General features: G+C 33.8%; 1 protein-coding gene across 4 annotated transcripts in view; it reads right to left on the bottom strand.

Moving 5' to 3' along the window:
* The window catches only part of Phkb (phosphorylase kinase regulatory subunit beta), a 225,231-nt gene that overhangs the window by 25,220 nt on the left and 184,529 nt on the right, over window positions 1–15,482 (bottom strand). For 3 of the 4 annotated variants that reach the window (XM_046435179.2, XM_046435178.2, XM_058576017.1), the window contains 9 exons: window positions 12,862–12,945; window positions 12,321–12,425; window positions 11,126–11,208; window positions 10,829–10,919; window positions 7,159–7,220; window positions 6,910–7,072; window positions 5,714–5,795; window positions 3,526–3,583; window positions 1,266–1,356 (listed from right to left, as the gene is read on the bottom strand). In XM_046435179.2, coding sequence (XP_046291135.1) covers window positions 1,266–1,356; window positions 3,526–3,583; window positions 5,714–5,795; window positions 6,910–7,072; window positions 7,159–7,220; window positions 10,829–10,919; window positions 11,126–11,208; window positions 12,321–12,425; window positions 12,862–12,945 — 819 coding nt within the window. Of the gene's footprint in view, window positions 1–1,265; window positions 1,357–2,321; window positions 2,413–3,525; window positions 3,584–5,713; window positions 5,796–6,909; window positions 7,073–7,158; window positions 7,221–10,828; window positions 10,920–11,125; window positions 11,209–12,320; window positions 12,426–12,861; window positions 12,946–15,482 lie in introns of all 4 variants that reach the window. The other variant, XM_046435180.2, reaches the window with a different exon arrangement.

Here is a 15,482-nt window from a genome sequence, read left to right as displayed (position 1 = left end):
AAATGGTCCAGGGCAAAAATATAATGCTTTGGCTGGAGGTGAGGCTTCTGGCAAGGTAAGGCACTGGATAAGCTACTTCCCGTATCTTGGTCTACTGATAAATGGGTATAAAAGTCTCTTGAATAAATTTGGCAAGCACAGAGATAACAGCATATGTGAAAAGAAACTCAACTTTTTCTCAGAAGTTTTAAAATTAATACTATTATTTTTAATTGTTATTAAATTAAAATTGTTACTTAAAATCACAGGAAGAAGTAAAATAGCTTATTATTCTAATATTCTAAAAGCTGGATATCAGTATAAAATAATTTTAATCTTAATTAAGAATCTTGCAATATGGTCAATGGGTTGTTTCTACTAAAGAGGGTTATAGCATTTCATATTCCTAAAGCATATTATATCCCTAGGTTAGCTATCAGGAAAACACAATAAAGCACATATATTTCTAAAGAGAAAACAAGCAAATAGATTTTCATTCTAATCAAAGAATGATTCAGCAAGGTAATTAGAGATTACTGAAAACGAAACAAAAAATGAGCAGTCACAAGCCATTCCATATCTTCATGCACAAACTCCCACATTTATCAAGTATCTATTCTACGCCAGATCCATGCTAGGCACACTGGGACATATACTAGACAAGATCTAGGCCTTGATTTCTGGGGGGCTCAAAGCCTACAATGAGGTAAGAGACATACATTCAAATGAATTGGTATTGTGGACAGGTTGTGGGAAGTGTCATAGGCCTGTTACGATAATACAAAGGAGAGAAGGGATCACTGCTAGCAGGAGATGGCTCTGTGACAAGAAGGTAACAAAGTTGGCCTGGAGGGTGAAGGATCTAGGGAGCAGCACTGTCATGAAAACTCTGGTTCTGCTTGAATACCATCACTGATCTAAGGGGCAGGAGGAGCTAATGTGAAGTAGAAGGAGAAATGTGTCCTTTGCTAACCACTGCCTTTGCTCTGCTTATCCTAAACCTGTCTGGAGCACTTCAATAAGTACTATTAGATTTTCTATGTCAGCGTCTGCATTGATCTCAACATAGAAGTTGAAAGTTACAGCTCTAAGGTGTGCAGGAAAAATGAATGGTTCATAAAACAACTGTGAGTTTTTGAGATTGTGCGTGTTTTTGCTTGGAGAAGGAGCCTTTTGAAGGAATGCCTGAGCACTATTGATCTGTTTGTGAGAGGCCTTTGACACTGAGATGTGCCAGAAACCTTTGTAACTGTGACTGAGTGAATGTCTGAAAAGCAGATACTTACCTGTTTGCCCTGAACTAAAACATTAGTAATGGATGGGGCCAGGCTGTCCACTACTTTACTTAATAGACTTGCTGCACGACGTACAACCGACCTGGGGGCAAAGAAGAGAGCAGGCCAGATGTTCACAAGTCTAAAAAATGATGAATGAATGGGACCTCGATTAGGGATTTATAAAAATATATATGGTTGAGTCCTCACATAAGTATTTGGAGGAAACACTGTGAGCCCAAGACATTAGAATTAACAGCTGAAACATTCCAGACTATTGGATCATCCAGAATAAGGGAGGGATGATCCTTCACCCTTACCTCTGCCACCAGGCTGTACCAAAGGCATTATCGGTATCATTATCAATTTTAAAAGAACACGGAGCCTAAGTATTCCTTTAATTGGGGTGGAGGAAGGGAGTATGGGAAAGAATTAAGAGGGTATTCTGATTTTGCATTAACAAATTCACTATTAAGTCTGTCACTGATACATATGACCTATTCCTATAACCAATTCGTTTCTTTTTGTACCTCATAACCCAATCCCTGGATCAGAGGACTCAGTACTGAATTTTAGAAAGTGCTACAATGAAATACCAGCACTTTTTTTCTTGATAAAGCCAGAATGTTGGGGAAAGGAATTCACACTGCTATTTTTACATTCCTGAAAAAGTCTTAGAACATAGGGAGAACAGATTTTTTTTTTTAAAGTACAGCACATGCAATACATAAGACATTTTCCCACTCAAAGTAAAAATTCATGTGGAATGTTCAGATGGAGAAAAGGAAATAAAAATGTAGGTTTGAAATTAACTACAATTTTTTAAAAAAAATTCAGGATATCCGCAGAAACTGGCCTATAAAAAGCATTTATATTTCTTAATTTCAACATAAATAGGAGTAGTAGAAAATTAAGTCAAAAACTGATAGTTAGTAAAACAAACATTTCCTACTTTTAGAGACGCTTTCATCCACACACCATAAGACCAAAAGACACGTTTAAACTGTAGACTGCAAATAAGCCCACACGTTTCAAGCAGCTTGAGCTTCCAGATTCTGTGCATGTTACCTGTTTCCCATGTACCAGAAAAGTAGTAATGTGTGGGGCTATAGAGGAAGAAAATTTCTGGGTAAATGCAGCCCCGTAGCGTACCGCCAACCTGGGTGTGTCAGTGGAAAGCCATAAAAGGGAAAATAGAATAAATAAAACTTCCAGGAGTTTGTTCTTTTAAACATAACATTCATCAGTCTAAATGTTTGCTAGTTAATGATTTAACCTAGAATACAAGCATAATACGTAAATAAGAATAGGTTTGCTTAGCCAAAAATAAGAATATAGATCATATTTGAAATTTACTGGCTAAAAAGCAATATTTATTGGCTTGCATGACTTACTGTACTGAGAATTTGAGATTTAATCACAGGATTACTCCATTATTTCTTCTGAGTAGAAATGATATATACTATAAAAATAAGAGTTGAAGTTCTATACATAGGTTATTTGGTAGAGCCCCCTTATATTAGAGATTAGAAACATGAGGCTTGACACTTATAAAAAATTAAATGAGTTATTTGACAAAAATGTACACACACACACTCAATGTTTGTTAAGTTCTGCTAATAAGATGATTAGAACTGCATCAAAATGCAAAGGGTCATAATGTAAGCATATCTTTCCCATTGTGAATTTAAACAACTTTATCTAAATTTACCTAATTTTTTTTTAATCCCCAAGAAGTGACTACCTCTGTAGAACAAATTGGTTATTTTTCATGAAGCAACTATAATCACTGGGATTTATTCGACTTAAGTGATAAAGAGAACTGTCTTTTAAGTACCTTATTTATAATTAATTGTAAGTAAATGAGCCATTGGTCTCTCTTTGTGGCTTTCTATAAGTTTTTGAAAAACAAAAACTAAAGTACTTTGCTGAGACAGAGGAGGTATAGAGTAGGAAAGAGTCATTAGGATGTCATCCCAGGAAATACTCTCCAGGTTGAATCCCTATGGAGGTTTTTATTCTCAGACATTTTCTTTTTTAGAAAAATATTGGGATAGTCACGCTGCAATGAAATGTAGGCACATCCTTAGAAAGTAGATAGTCATGGTGTCATAACCTCAGAGTTTAAAGGTAAAAATTAGGGTGAATAACCATCTTTAAGATTGATCCATTATCTTAAAGCTACTGAATATGACAACATACACACACACACACACAAAAAAAAACAAAAAAACCCACAAAAACTCACAATGACAGGGACACTAATACAAACCAAAGCTTTTTGCTGCCAGCTCTTCTATAGAGTCTCTCAATGTGATCAGAAACAGTACCTAGACATTGGATAATAGAGTCTTTGATGAAGAAAGCTTTTAATTAAAGACATAACATTTATTCCCCTTTAACAAATGACTCAAATTTTTCATTTTGTTCCTCTAGAGTTGATAATCCACCCATTAATGGTCTGAACTATTTGACAAGTAGAGTGTAAATGTCCCTAGCACTTGTTACTATTTAGTCTGAGTAAACAATTTTGGTATTTTATTTCTTGAATTCTTACTGTTTTCTTAATTAATATGTAATCTAAGCTTTAAACAGATGCAAATACTATTTTAATTTACTGCAGAAAATAAAAAGCTATAATGAAGTAGGAAATTGAACAAATACCATAGACTTTTTTGTTTTGTTTTTAGTTGAAGATGAACACAATACTTTTATTTTGTTTGTTTATTTTTATGTGATACTGAGGATCAAACCCAGTGCCTCATGCATGTCAGGCAAACACTCTACTACTGAGCTACAATTCCAGCCCTACTATAGACTCTTAATGTAATAACTCTTTATTTATTTGTTTAATGAAAGTTAACTGAGGCCTTGTTAAGTGTATGAGGCTATGATCTTTCCAATATACAGTAGAGCTCAAAACACACCACTGGGCTTCATTATTTGGCCATAATTAAATGTGGTCTGACCTTATGAGAGGTTTCATTAGCAAAGAAACAATGTGACAACACCAAAAAGGAAATAAGGGTAAAGAACAAGATTTTTAATATTTTAATAGCTTTGTAACAAATTAGATAAAATTATTTTCAGATTCTGTAGATATTTGTGATTTTTAATTTATCATTTTAAATTTACAGATTTAAAACATTTAGAGTCTTTCAAGTTTCTAAGTAAAAGGTGAATACTATTTCCAACTTTACAATAAATGGTTTAAAAAGAATTCCCTCAGCATTTTCATTATCAATTATTTTATATAAATTTATTTAAAAGCACTACAATAATGATCACTCTGAATTCTAGGTTCCTAAAAAAAAGTTTGATTTTTAAAAATCCTACCTTTTTGTTTTTTAACTAAAGTTCAGATGTCATTGATTGTCCTCAATCCAATTAAGATTTTGCTTATAGTTTTAGGACTAATTAGAAACATGAAGAATTTTGCTTGAAATTTGCTTAATAATATTCAAGAAGTTTATCTTTTAGCTACCATAATGCAAAAACTAAATAGACGTCATTTGAATAAAAAATTATGCTTAGTTCATTACTAAAACCATAAATATTATTAATTACATTGCTCTTTAGGATACTAACCCAATTTTCCATTCTAACTCAAATCAACATGTACTTCTGAATAAAGAGTATTTCCAGATGAACCAAAATTTTTTGAGTAGCTGGACATTATGTACTTGAAATATATTCTGATCATTCTACACTATAAAATGAGCAAAGCAGACCAGAATATAGAACTCAAGGATTCCTTACAGTAATGACCCAACATAGGAATGTGGACTACTAGGATAACTGGATTTTGTCCTTAATGCAGAGTGTATGTAGATGTGATTAGAAATGATTTATTCTTTTATATATATTTTTTAGTTGTTGATGGACCTTTATTTTATTTATTTGTATGTGGTGCTGAGAATCGAACCCAGTGCCTCACGCATGCTAGGCAAGCGCATTACCACTGAGCCACAACTGCAGCCCTAGAAATGATTTATTCTTTTTTACACATCTTCTGAGTGCAATCCTATTATATGCTATGTTCCATTCCAAATGGCTGCTGCAGACCATGAAGGAGCTAATTGTTATAGACATAAACTATTCAATAATATTCTTAAAAAATTATAGGAAATAAAACTGGAAACAAAAACTATCAATAAATAACTATGGCATCATCAGAGGTTAACAGTCACAGGCAGAACCCAGGCTCCAATACTGTTCAATCAGAGAAACAATCAAGCATCATTGCATGAAAGCCATTTAGGAATTCATACATTGAACAGTATATTCCACTCTGGGGGTATGAATGCACATATTCCTTTTAAAGGAGGGAAAAAAGCTTAATGGAGGACCAAATAACTTTTAGTGGATATTTTTATCCATATCTGATAGGTGTTCAAAACACCTATCATATCTGATAGGTGTCCTGTTATTTAAAATGTTTCCAATACACGGACTCTTACCTTCCTTTGTGATGAAGTTGGGGCCTTCTCTTTTGAGCAGTATACCCAGCAGGATGGTTTGGCTAGCTAGACAACTACAATCCTAAAAATATAAATCAGTGTGAGAAACTAGAATGAAATAAATACAAGTGTTACCACAGTGGGCAACTAATAACAGAATTACATGATGCAGAGAGGACGTACCCTGTTATGGAATTCAGGAAAGATAAATTGTCACTGATATACCAAGCATAAGATGATATAATACAACTATTTATATTAGATACTTTGGAGATAGAGGGTAGACAACCGAGTTTCCTGATGTAGCAGAATTTAATAATAAAAAATTTCAAGAAATAAACAATGTAGAGAAAATATTTGTGTATGAGATTTATACTGATTCTGCCATACTCTGCGATTTGGCCAAGGCATTTAACCATTCTCTTCTTGACTTCACTTATTCATAAATGGGAGAATAGGTTGCTATCAACCTATTGTTAAGAGATGCTTAGTAGGATGAGACATTAAGAGTGCTGATCATATATTAGGGCAGTGTGCTATGAGTTTTATCACTGTTGTATTCATGCTTAAGTGGATCTATATAACATAGATCAATAATAAGAACTGATGATGTCTGGAAAGATTTACATGTTGTCTACATGCTCACACTACTATGCTCCAAATAAGATATCAATGTTTACAGTTCTACCAGTAGAATTTCGATTCTTTCAATAAGTCCTACACCCTATCCCTACCTATCCTAATAAAAATGTGGAAAGATAAAATATTAAGTTGCTAAAATATTGAAATGGATGCAATCAGAGAACTATTTTCCTTAGTGACAGGATAGATTTAAAGCAAGCAGTAGACCTAAACATTGGGGCAGGATTGTTAAGATGGGGATGGGAAAGGAAGAGGAAGGGCACTGACAAAAATATCTGGAGGACCCAGAAGCAACTATCTCTGACTTAAATTAATGACTCACAATACTTTCATATCCAAGATGGTCCTATTCATTTGCACTCTCATTTAAAATAATCTATGCCAATTTTGTATCAAAAGAACAACCTTTCATGTTTGCCCTGGGTGCAGACCAGCTATCCACTTCCAGATTAATTACTACCTTCTGAGAGGACAAAAAGACACAGAGCCTGATTCTGAAAATTCCTGCTGTAGCAACCTCACTTAGGGCCATGAGGGAATTGCATCTTTCTCACATTCAATTTTTGAAGAATATCATGGGTGGATTTGTTCTTCCATTCAGTAATGGTAACGTCTGGTTGTTGCTTCAGTTCAGGGCTATCGGGGGTGCTGCTTTGTCGTTTGACTTTTGAATGTTTGGGAAATTGTAATTCCTCAAAACTCTTAAATTCTGGAAGCCTGGAAATTAAAAGAAAGTGTCTTTAAATTCCTGCTTTCTAATGTAATCACAAGAAACAAAAACTAAATAACAAAAAGGGACTTACTTCTCTGTGTCACTGATTCGTAGGAAGTCAAGTTGTTCTACTACAGCTCCAGATATTAGTGTCTAGAATATGACGGGAAACTCTTATATTCTTCAATCCATACTATTATGTTCTATGCACACACTTTTCTATAAGCAAGAACTACTTTAAATGAAGTTTACTTAAATATATACAGTGTTATCAGTTATAGAAGGCAAGTACCACACTGTTTCAATGAATTTTCAATATCAGCACTTTAAATTTTTCATTTAGAATTTCTTTTTTTAGAGTTTTTGCATCTCTAGTAAAATTGTCCAACTTGTTATCTAATTTCTTAAACATATTAATCATAGTTATTTTAAAGTCTACTTCTAATGACACCAATATCTGAACCAAATGTAATTCCATTTCCATAGTCTTTCCTCTTTGCTCTTTATTGTTGAGCTTCTCTCCTAATTTACCTGGTAAATTAAATGCAAGACAGTCATTGCATATAAGTCACTGCAGAAATATTTTGAGGGTCTGAATGATGTTATTTTCTACTTGCCTATCATTTATTCAAATCTTATATTTTCATCAAAATTGTCTAATTTTTAAAGCATAATTCCATGTGTTTCTTTTTTTATTTGTTTTAATTAGTTACACATGACAGTACAATGATCTTGAGATATCATCCATTTGAATCAGATGGGGTATAATTTCTCATTTTTCTGAGTGTACAGGTTGCAGAATCACATTGGTCATGCAGTCACGTATATACATATGGCAATAATAAAATCTATTTTATTCTGCTGTCCTTCCTTTCCCCCCTTCCCCTCCCCTCCCCTCCCATCACTTCTCTCTACCCAATCTAATGGGACACACATTTTTTTTTTCTTTTTTCTCACTTCGTCATACATGTATTCTGTATAACGATGAGGGTCTCCTTCCATCTTCCGTGCAATTCCCCTTCTCCCTCCCTTTTCCTCCCACGTCTCTTCACTATCTAGAGGTAATCTTCTTCTCATGCTCTTCCTCCCTACCCCATTTTGAGTCACCCCCCTTATATCAGAGAAGACATTCGGGATTTGTTTTTTAGGCATTGGCTAACTTCACTTAGCATAATCTGCTCTAATGCCATCCATTTCCCTGCAAATGCCATGATCTTGTTATTTTTTAAGTGCTGAGTAATACTCCATTGTGTATACATGCCACATTTTTTTAATCCATTCATCCATTGAAGGGAATCTAGGTTGGTTCCACAGTCTAGCTATTGTGAATTGTGCTGCTATAAACATTGATGTGGCTGTGTCCTTGTAGTATGCTGTTTTTAGGTCTTTTGGGTATAGTCCATGTGTTTCTTAAAAAATTAAAAAATATCTATGTAGATGCTGGAATGCAAGAGATATTTACATATAAAAGCAAGAGTAGATTTATGTTTAATATGACCATCAGATATCTTTAACTCATATCTTTCTTTAAATCTTACTAAAATAATAGTAGAAAAATGTTTAAGGTGTAAACCCACTGAAGTATAAATTCATTAGGACAAGAAGTACAGAGAAGAGCCTCAGGACCTGGATGCCCAGGATACTGTTGGAAGTAGGGGAGAGGGAGCTAAAAACAGTAGGATTTGGACATTATTATAAAGTGGCTGTAATTTGAAATTTCCACCTCCTTCCCTAAACAGCTAAGAATTTTGTATCACCCTAATTTTGGGGAAACAAGAGGATTTTTCTCTTATTTATTTATTTATTTATTTATTTCAGTGCTGGTAATTAAACCCAGGGCCTCATATATGCTAGGCAAGTACTTTACCACTGAGCTACAATCCTAGCCCTTTTTCTCTGGTTAATAGCTGTGTATCAAGAAAATAAAGTATAGTAGAAGGCAGGAAAAACAAGAATTAAAAATAGATGAGCTGACAGTTTACATACCTCCCAGTGGGACCTCTGTGTCCCTTCTCCTACCCTGTTCTCAGGACATGGAAGGAAAGTGTGTATCATTTAGTCATGACATGTTTGTTTTTTGGAGAAACTGAAGAGCCCTGGAGAAAAGACTTCCAGATATTGGCACCTAGAGGTTTCCCTCACAGAGGCTTTTGCCACCAGACCAATTTATAAGGACATTCATCAAGCCTTGAATCCTTTCTCCCTAAACATAGCTTCCTATAAAATTTTTACTCCTTTATTCTTACAAATGAATGGATAGCTAAAGATTACCAGATATATGAAAAATATCTTCAACATGAAAGACAGAGAAAAAGAAACCTGAAAGCGTTAATGCAGGGGGCTGGGGATCTGACTCAGTGGTACAGTGACTGCCTAGCATGCAGATAGCCCGGGGTTCATTCGATCCTGAGCACCGCAAAAAAAGAAATAATAAAAAAAGTATCAATGGGATAATATAGAGGAGAGGGAAATTTCAAAACCTTTTAGTTCATATCCTTAAAAAACAACACAAAATGTGACATCTATAAAACAAGAGCAGGCTACTATGAAAAGGAAAAATTAAAAACATAATAGGCAAAATGTAAAACTCAATAGAAGAGCTGCAAAATTAAAATCTAAGAAATTGCTCAGAAGCATTACAAAAAGACAAAGCAACAAAAGATAAGGTGAAAAATTATAATTTAGGAAAAAATCATTAAGTATGCAAAATGCAACTACCAGGGCTGGGGTTGTGACTCAGTGGTAGAGTACTTACTTGCCTAGCCTGTATGAGGCACTAGATTCAATTCTCAGCACACATATAAATAAATGAGTAAAATAAAGGTCCATCAACATCTAAAAAAATGTTTTAAAAAAATGCAACTACCAGTGAATGGGTATATAAACACGTCATTTATAACACCACCTGCATAGGTCCTCCTTGTAAATTTTCCTTTCTTAAAATTGAGCACCTACTATGTGAAAGACCCTGTGGGATTATCACAATTATTTCGTAGAAAATAAGACATGTAAGTTCATGATGGACTACAATTCAAATAGTTAAATTAAAGGTCATAAAAGTATGGTAAAGCAGAGAAGTGTCATTTCTAGTCTGGGTCATTTTGCAGAATTGGCCTTTAAAATTTCTAAGACTTCAAAATCCAGAGACTTTAAAAGGAAGAATATTCCCAGCACAAGAAACAGCATGAGCAGAGGGGCAGAACTCCACAAAATTCAGTGCACAGTAATTAATTTGTATTGGCTGAAGCACAAAAAGTATTTAGTAGGAGATAATGGTGGACAGAGAAGCTGCTATGACTATCAGGGAACAAAAGAGGGTTCATGTAATTTATGAGATGTGAAAATAATGCTGTGATGTTCAAATGGAATGAGGATTTCTACTACAAAATCCTGGTTGATGTTGTAGTAGAAAAAAGGAAAAGAGCACTGAATCAACAGTCAACTAACTTGTGCCTACAATCCCAAGATTACATAGCAGGTCACTTCTGTACTTCTGGACCCCAGCTTCCTCAAATGCAAAAATGAGGTTAAAGATGAGCTTCTCTGACCTTAACATTCTGCTTAGGAAACAACTGAAAATGTTCAAGCAACTGACTGGTATAATCAATCAGATAAACTGGGATAGTGACAACAGGAATAGGAAGATAAATACATAATGAAACTTTAGGACAAAAACCTTAAATAGAACATATATTAAGAAATATCTGTATTTCAGATTAATTGTCCTAAAAACAGAAACACACTGAAATTCAAGAGACTACCTGGAGACGATCAACATGAACTTTGACTCCTCCAATCATCCCTTTTTTAAAAGCTGCCAGCATATCTAATATGGGGTTGAACCGGCTACCTCTAGAAATAAAAGAGGCAAACAAATGAGCATATTAACAACATAATGGGAAATCAATAATCAAATACTAAGTGTATTTCATATATGCAAAACACTCTGCTTCATGATTATAGAGGGATACAAAAAAATACAAGGAGGCCCTGCTTCCAAAGGGTTTACTGTGTTAATGACTGTAAGATACACGCATTTTACTTCTTCAGCAACCTACCTTATATTGTCTTCCCGGATAAGAACAAGGAAAAGTGGACGTCCATGCATTTTCCAATACTGCTTAATGAACTGTAGTGCATTCTATCAAAATATGAGTAAGGTATGGTGTAATGGCACAGTATCTGAGCAAATTAAGATCCTTAACCATGTGAGGCAAAGCGCCAATAACACTCTTAAATATCAAAACAGTTCACAATTAAACCTTGAATAACTCAGACTACTTACAAGTACAGAAATCATTTTGATTTCAAAATTTGTTCTTACAAGTAATCATATATATCACCCATGTTTTAAGGCTTCCTTGCTCATACACATGTTTATTCTCTCTTTGCCTAAAAATAATACAGTCTAGGAATGGTACCAGAAAGAAAACAAAGCCACCTGTTAACATTCAGAACATTAATTCTCACTCCATGTTACTGCAGATTTATATTACAACAGGTAGGAGAGACTGAATTGAATCAATTAAAACCATCAGCAAAGTGGAAGGAGTTCTTTAACTATTTATGTACCTACCTATCATTATCATTATAATATCAAAGATTTATATAACACTTCATCCCATGCCAGGCACTATTCTAGATGCTTTACACATACTAACTCAATCTTTAGAACAACCCTATTATTATTCAGTTTTACAGATAAGGAAGCAGAGGTACAGAAGAGCTAAATAACTTGCCTAAGAACACACAGCTGATAAGTGATAGTCAACATTTTGACAAATGCAATTTGATTCCAGATTTCAGGCTCTGGACCATGATTCCAAGCTTCTCTACTTTACAAGTAGGAAAGGGAGTAGAGAAGGTTTTAATTTACAGAGATATGAGTTAGTTGAGGTCTTCCTGGACATTCTTCATAATTATTCTGCCAATTCAACTTTTGTTCAAAAAGAGATGAAACTATTACTATCATAGAGTTTTCAAATAGTTCTCTATCTGCTTTTACAAAACTTTATCTTTCATTCCATTTGTAGAAAGGTATAATAAGCAATGTCATACTATTTGATATAAGACATACTCCATCTATTATTCTAATGCTGCAAGTAACCTAAACTCTTTCTCCAATGGTATTGCTTTACTTTCGTATTTTACACTGTGTTAATAAACACCCAGGAGCACTCAATTTAACAACATGTGATAAAATCAGTGGAAACAATGTCATCCCATTTCAATCAAAAGGCAGTCTAAAGTTACCTTTATGTCATCTATCAGCAATAAAACATCTTGAGACATGTAGAAATCACTTAGGTCAAAGATGATAGGGTAACAAACCACAGTCTTTCCCAGAATACGGTAAATCTATAAGGAAAAAAAAAAAAAAACACAAAACATACTAAAGGCAAAGGTGCAGTATCTTAAGTCTTTCAGATATTAAATTGATGCTTAATTCTGAAAGCAAATAAATCATATAAAAACCACATAATACTATTTTTTAAATGTCCTGATTGAATTAGTATGCTAATAAAGTAAACCACCTTTATTAAGAAAAGTCTGTGTTTGAGTAAGTATTGTTATAAATAAAGTATTTTACAAAGCTTAGAAATAATATAGCAGTGAGATTCCCAGAAAGCTCCTGTGACATGATGAAAAATAAGATTTACTTGCAGAAAACAATAATCCAGATAATTAGCCTAAGTACATAGTGCAATATGACAATGGATGGATAACAGGTCACAAATCATTTTAGAGGTGACATTATAATTGAAATACATCTATAAGAAAAATTTGTGAGTACCTTTGATGTACCGAGGCAGCCAATAGGCCTATCTGGCCTTCCGGAAAGTCCTAACTTTTCATTGATGCCCAGGTGGAAATAAGCCTGTAACACACAGTTTGTGAAGTAGAATCAGGCAGGAATCAACACTTTTGTTTTTCCTATTTTCTTCCCCTTGACTATTATCCTGCTAATTTATGGTCTTTCTTGAGAAAAAGAGACCAGGGGAACCTCTTCCAAGGACTACAAGCCAGCAAAAGCTGTCAACCTAGATTTTGGGTTACTAAGTTCTTAAGAACAAAACGTTTGCAGATCCACTAATGAACATTCTAAAATTTGACATTGCTGTTATGTTGTCATAAATGTTCAACTTCAATGGCTCTATTTGATTTATAAAAGAACTCAAAGAGACAAATTATTCCTGTGTCATTAGAACAATTTGACTACTTTTAGTAAAAAAAACAAAGAAAAAATAAAACAGGATCATACATCTCCTGGGTGTCCACCTCCAAGTATTTCCCACCAAAATGGAATCTTTATTGATTTTTCTGATAATATAAATATTATTTTTTAAAAAATATTTTTTTAGTTGTAGATGGACACAATACCTTTATTTATTTATTTTTATGTGGTGCTGAGGATCAAACCCAGTGCCTCACTCTTACTAGGCAAGCTCTCTACCACTGAGACACAACCCCAACTCCAATATAAATACTCTTTTAACCCCTTACACATTCATGTAATATACAATCTGTCTAGTATTCTAATTTTTAAACTTAATATTGTTTTGCTCCAATTTCAACATGTTAAAATTAGTCTATACATTTTCTTTACATTTCAATGTTGAAATGACTAAAGAAATATAACAAATAAGAAGAAAAAGTCTGTAGAAATATAAGAAAAGAGGGTGCCACAGTGGAGTAGAAAGTTCTAGAATTTATATAAAGTAAAAATGAATAGTTAGAATGAATTAGGAGTTAATCAATGCCAGAGATGAGCATTTAATCCAACTAAGATACCCTTAATCCATTTAACATCCACCCCATCAATTTTTTGTTATTTTAAAAATAATTCAATTAACGTCTCTGGACAGTAGGAAATTACATATGCAGGATAATTTCCCAAACTAGTTTGATCAAAGAGAATGTACCATCTCTCTGAAACACAATGCCTGATTGGTTACCCTCTAAAATAATGTGCTAATTTACATTGGCATTTATAGCACATAGGCCTTTTTTGTCATTCTCTTCGATCAAAATGATATTTCGAATTACTTTTGAACTAATATATTGAAATATTTTGTGGTTGAACATTTTCTGATATATTAAGTTACTTTTGAAAGTTCTTATAATTTTTCTCACTTGTTCTCTTTTCATCTGGATATCTGTCATTCTTTTTGATTTATAAGAGATTTTGAGGATATTACCCTTTGAATATTCTACCAGTTTGCTCTTCTTCAATGTTGTTATGAAATGTGAGACTGACTACATAGTAGGTCAAACATCATTTCAGCATGTGGTATTTAAATATAAATATTTTTCTACTAGAATGTTTCACAAGCCCCTTTGATGTACTAGGTTGTTTATGCTATATTTAGTTAAATTTTTCAATTGTTTTCTGAGTGGCTTCCTGGCACTGGTACCATTCTAAGAATGGACTTCTCCTCCCAATAACCATATAAGTATTCTATTGTTTTTTATTCTGGTGATTTTATATTTAGATTACCTGAAAAATATTCAAAACTGTAATTTATCTATAATTTACTTTTGTATTTGATGAGGTAAAAAACAAAATCTAACCTAAATTTTTTTTTAAATGAAAAATCAAAGCAAGTGTATCTGCACAATCTGCTGATTGTGGTTTGAACTGATGCAAATAACAACTTCATCATATACAAAATTAATGTTGTTTCCAGGTTCTTTATATAGTCTGTCATGTCACAGTTAGCTGTTTCTCTGTCTCCTTTGGCATTGTACATTCTTCAAGGATAGCATCCCCTGAGTTGGCTCTGTGCCTGGCATATAGCTGGTACTCAGGAATACTTGATGGATGAACAACTGAATGTCCTCCTGAGCCACTGTGCTCTGAATATTGATTCTAGAATAGCACTGGTTTTAGACAAAGTCAACAGGCCAGGAAAAAAAATATAAGCATTATATTACATGGCTGCATTGAAACTATAGCAAGAACACAAGATGGAGTCCCCTTTTCTTTCAAATATTTTAAAAAATAAAAGTATGTCTAAACTATTTTAGATTTCATTTAGACAAGTGGTTATATAAATTAATCATGCACAAGTTAGGGTTCTCAACCCTACAAGATTGAGAACTCTCAAATAGTACTCTTTAATACAGTAAAAGGATTCTCCTTAGCTTTCTAAACTATATTACAGCAGGTCTGTGACCATGTAGACAGTGCATTCTAGGGTACAGATAATGCTGTCCACCTTATATTCATTCACACCATTTAATACTGAAATACATAGTTGTCCAAACCACATAAAAATGCAGAAGTACTTCATACTAAGTCTGCACCATACAGCAGAACTCTGTGTTCAGACCACCATGAAGCAAATCACACCACAGTGGCTGCACTGTGAACATCAACCTCACACTATAGAAGTCCTGCCCTCAGCTCTTTGC

This window comes from Marmota monax, unplaced genomic scaffold (genome assembly GCF_021218885.2).
Source record: "Marmota monax isolate L192 unplaced genomic scaffold, Marmota_monax_Labrador192_F-V1.1 WCK01_AAM20220418_F8-fsc00024, whole genome shotgun sequence".
NCBI lineage: Eukaryota > Metazoa > Chordata > Mammalia > Rodentia > Sciuridae > Marmota > Marmota monax.
The sequence above is the reverse complement of the archived record's forward strand: the minus strand, read 5'-3'. Positions and strand labels throughout refer to the sequence as shown.